The sequence below is a fragment of the Austrofundulus limnaeus genome, unplaced genomic scaffold (genome assembly GCF_001266775.1).
Source record: "Austrofundulus limnaeus strain Quisiro unplaced genomic scaffold, Austrofundulus_limnaeus-1.0 Scaffold9, whole genome shotgun sequence".
Lineage (NCBI taxonomy): Eukaryota > Metazoa > Chordata > Actinopteri > Cyprinodontiformes > Rivulidae > Austrofundulus > Austrofundulus limnaeus.
In genome coordinates, this window is record NW_013952411.1 from 988244 (window position 1) to 993222 (window position 4979).

At 43.6% G+C, this 4979-nt stretch overlaps 1 protein-coding gene across 1 annotated transcript; it reads left to right on the plus strand.

Annotated features, from left to right (window-relative positions):
* Positions 1-1588: 1588 nt before the first annotated feature.
* On the plus strand, positions 1589-4979 carry sp9 (sp9 transcription factor). Its single transcript, XM_014001394.1, has 2 exons — positions 1589-1758; positions 2222-4979. The coding sequence occupies exons 1-2, from the start codon at positions 1738-1740 to the stop codon at positions 3518-3520; spliced, it is 1320 nt and encodes a 439-aa protein (XP_013856848.1). The 5' UTR covers positions 1589-1737; the 3' UTR covers positions 3521-4979.

The following is a 4979-nucleotide window of genomic DNA, read 5'->3' on the forward strand; positions in this document are numbered from 1 at the left end:
TTATTATTATTAAACAGAAAAGGAATTATTTATTTTTTTAAAGTGGAGTTATTTACTGATTTGTTACAAATGAATTAAGCTTTTAAGTTTTCCTGGCTTTAGAATGAATCTAACTCTTTTTAAGCAGCAATCAACTCTGCTTAGAAAAAGCCCGTTAATACGGTTAACAGCACTCTGGCAAATTGTCCTGATTGAAAAAAAAAAAGTAAAAAGATTCAATTTTCCTGGCTGCGTTCAGTTGTTGATGAGACTGATTTTTATTCACCCATCCAAAGGTGGGGCTTTAAAGCACAAAAAGAGAAGGAGGGTTTGGAACAAATTGCGCCTGTGTTTACTGGCGGCATTCATGCGCCATAATAGCGCATTATTTGCCCCGTTTTTTGAATACAGTAATGCACATCATTCTGTCGAGTCTTTTCTCTGGAAAATTGCTTTAACTTTTAAAAGGGGGATGATGATGAATCACATCAGAGTGGGTCAATTTTACATTATGTCATTATCTCTGGACGCTTTAACAAAGCTATAGAATATGGCTTATTGAATTGTGATAAGCGCCAATACCAGGAAAAATTAAGAATTCTTTGAAAAAAATTGTAAAAATATTTAATCTTATTTATATTAATTAAATGTTTGGTTGAAGTTAAATAAAAATCATTTTAATAGTTTGTCTTTGGAGCAGAAATCCCCCTTTTCTTAAAACTTTTTAAAAAGGTTTTAAAGGATGCGCTAAGACTAGCTGTCGTTTTTAATTAACCCCTCACCTGCACCCACTCCCCCCACCTGCCCCCTAACAAGTGCGCAGCCGGAAAAGAGTGCGGCACAGATGCACCAACAAGTCCACAGACACGTGGATTTTATGGAGGTTAATAAAAAAAGGCAGAAGGAYCAATCATGCGCCATATTTAGTTTTTCTTGGCACGCTTTCCGTGTGGTTTTACGCACAAGTTCTTTTAGAGAGTTTGGTCCTGTCAGGGCTGACTTCTAAACTTCATCGTTGCACATAATTTTTTTTAAACATGAACACAATCACTTAAAAATTGCGACACAACGCAGAAATACTAACATGTTTAGTTTTCTTTTATTTTTTTTTTCCTGACACACCATCATCAAATGCGCGCAAACTGTTTTGGATAAAGTCGTCTCCAAGTTAACCCCTGCAGTTTGAGCTCAAATGAACATGTATTTTTTTTTTTTTTGCAACATGCATTGCGCATGATCCGAATATGAAAAATAAGAAATAAAAACCAGGATCCAGCGCGGCGACAAGCCGCAAATAAAATGAATGAAACGCTTACCTCCTGGAGATTTGACGCATGAGCTCAATTCTGCAACGAAAAGAGACACACTGCGCCTTGGTGTGAGAAAACATAAAAATAACTGTATGCATTAAATATATACATATATCAAACGGTGTCTTGGATGACAGTGTGAGCGGAGAGGCTGCACTGCACGTGATTGACGGCGGGGTTTTTTGGTGTTTCTGTCTGCGGTCGCGCTTCTCATTGGCTGACATCTGCCTCCCCAGCCACCAGTGCAGCGCGCAGATTGGCTGCGCGTCCTTTCCAGCTGTACATCAAAGAACACGCTCGCTACAACTAAGGTAGTGTTGGTGAGCTGCGAGCCAGGAGAGAGACCGTGTGACCCGAGTCAACACGGGGGGAACAAAAAATCTGGATCAAATTGGAGCCATACAGCCTCGACACCGCGAACGCACTCACCACAGCTCCGAGCCTGGATATGGCTACGTCTATACTCGGGGTAAGTTCTGGCTTTACGCGCAAAAGTTACGCACTAAGTTTCATTGTCCCTTGCGGCTAAATAAGTTTGGAGCTTTCGTAAACACGAACACTGTGATATTTGTGAGGAAGATGAATTAAATGCTATGTAAGCTGTTCTTTAACTCGGTTTACTGTTTAAAGTAACTTTTGGATCATTTTAAAATGTCTTATTTGCGCAAACTTTACTGTGGCTTTTCTGCTCACTTATGTTTCAATGTAATAAAATTGTTGATTTGTTTGTTTTTGTTGTTGTAAACTCACTTAAATGAGGCACTTTGCTTCTTCTTCACATTATATTTAATTTATGTTGTAGCCAACTAAATAAAAAGTTTTCCTCGTGGTTTTTTAAAGTTTCTTATTCAGTTTTTCAATTATTTAAGTAAAAACTTTTGCTGTTGTTTTCACTTTATTTTATTATTATATTTGTTTTTTGTTTTTCTCAGGAAGAGCCGCGGTTTGGAACTACACCCTTAGCTATGTTGGCTGCAACTTGCAACAAAATCGGTAACACCAGCCCTCTGACAACTTTACCTGACTCCAGCGCTTTCTCCAAAGGTGGATTTCACCCGTGGAAGAGGTCCTCCTCCAGCTGCAACCTGGGCTCCAGCCTGCCGGGCTTCACGGTCGCGACCAGCCGAGCCTCCACGGGACTAACAGCGAGCAGCGGCGCGGGCAACAGCGCCTTCTGCTTAGCCTCCACCTCCCCGACCTCCTCAGCCTTCTCCACCGAGTACAGCGGCCTGTTTTCCAACTCCGCGAGCGTCACGACGCAGGAGTCCGGCCAGTCGGCCTTCATCTCCAAAGTCCACACGTCAGCCGAGACTCTGTACCCGCGGGTGGGCATGGCGCACCCCTACGAGTCCTGGTACAAGTCCGGCTTCCACTCGACGATCTCCGGCGACGTGGCCAACGGCGCGTCGTCGTGGTGGGACGTCCACAGCAACCCGGGCTCGTGGCTGGACGTGCAGAACCCCGCGAGCACCCTGCAGAGCTCGCTGCACTCCGGGACGCCGCAGGCCATCCACTCCCAGCTGAGCGGCTACAACCCGGACTTTTCGTCGCTGACGCACTCGGCGTTCAGCTCCACCGGGATCAGCCCGTCCGCGTCCCACCTGCTGTCCACGAGCCAGCACCTGTTGACGCAGGACGGCTTCAAAACCGTCATCCCCACCTACACGGACGCTTCCGCCGCCAACGCCATGATTTCGGGGGGCAGTTCWGGAATAAGCAGCTCGTCCAGGTCCTCCAGGCGGTACTCCGGCAGAGCAACATGCGACTGTCCGAACTGCCAGGAGGCCGAGCGGCTGGGGCCCGCGGGGGCCAGCCTGCGGAGGAAGGGACTCCACAGCTGCCACATCCCGGGCTGCGGGAAGGTGTACGGAAAGACCTCTCACCTGAAAGCGCACTTGAGGTGGCACACCGGCGAGCGGCCTTTTGTCTGCAACTGGCTGTTCTGCGGCAAAAGGTTCACTCGGTCCGACGAGCTCCAGAGACACCTGAGGACCCACACCGGCGAGAAGCGCTTCGCCTGTCCGGTGTGCAACAAGCGCTTCATGCGCAGTGACCATTTGAGCAAGCACATCAAAACGCACACGGCGGGCGGAGGGGGCAAAAAGGGCAGCGACAGCGACACCGACACCAGCAACCTGGAGACCCCGAGGTCCGAGTCCCCGGAACTTATTTTGGAGGGGGTGAACCCCAGGATCACGGTGAAAGACCCGTCCCCCCACGACGAGCCCTGAGGCGGCACCCAAAATCAAAGCAGAGAGAAAAAAAATTAATAAAAATGAATAAAAAAAACTGCACAGCAATGAAAACGGGTCGTATTTGACACACAAAGCAAGAAAAAATAGTTTAAAAAAACATAAAATATACCCACACAGGCGCAACGAGTATTTCATTTATAAATCCATCTAAAGAAAACGCAAACTGATTTTTGGCCTTTTGAAAAAAATAAATCAAAGACTTGGAGGCGCGTAAAAACCTGTTGAACTCTGTGAGCCCCAGCTTGTATATTAAACCCCTAAACTCYGTGTTTCCTCATGTAAATGTCATAAACTTGGACTGTTTTATTCGTGTTGGTATCCTGGAAATCAGGGAATTTACTTTCCGACGCACTTTTGTGGATATATATGTATGTACACAGCTTTTTCCCCTCCTCCTCTCTACCCCCTAAATTTTTTGTTAATCATTTGATTTCTTTGCTTAAAAAATAATCTATATATAAATGTTTACCTGTATAAAGTCACACATAAAACCTTCATTTATCGTAATTAAAACATCTGAAAAAAAAAAGGCTGTATTTGTGTGTAAATTTGATATTTGATTTTCTTCAAATCTGAGTATTTTATTGAGGTATTTTTTTTAAAAGAAGTGTTTATTTCTTCTTTTAAAAAATAATAGCTGGTTTGCCCTCCCCGTGGAATAAATTCGTGTTTAATTCCCTGGAAAAGACATTTCATGGCTAAATGAAAACCTTGTTAAATGTTATTAATTATGACTTGGAGCACTTTGCAGCCCCATGTGTCTTGTATTTTGCGATTAGGGATYCCTGTCTTATCAAATATCTAATTAATCTCCGAGACATCTATTGTTCACTTTCACTTCATCTGGGGGGGCTTAGAAAAGGTCCCCGAATATTTATTCTAATTGTCCAAATTAACTGCTTTCATTTGCATCCCAATCCATCCACAGAGGAAGGATACGCCTTTTTTTAAAAACCAGAAACATAGATGTTAGAGGAACAGTTTTTTTTCTCACCTCAGAAAAAATAAAGGCCAAAAAGTCAAATGCAAATGTTGGATTTGAAATGCTTTTTTTGCGCGGCGCAGTCAAATGGCCCCGTGTTATTTGAATATCAGTGGCCCCGGCATTGAAAGGGTTCAAGGATGCTCTCTGACTTCTTTGTGTTTACCCAGTGCAGCGTCCGACTCCCAGGAAAGAGAGGAAAAAAAAAAAAAAAAAAAAAAAACAGGGAATAATAATTACAGCCTGAATCCAAGGGAGGGAGCACGTCAAGGAAAAGCATCTCATTCAGACACCTATTTTTTTTTTTTTGTAAGGCAGGATGTTAAATTGARCAGAAGGCAATAGAGGGGAAATTATTTTCATTTCCTGCTGTGCAACAAAAGCACCTAAATTGTTAAAAGATAAAAAGACATTATTATGCCTCCAATTTCTATTCAATAAAACATATAAAAC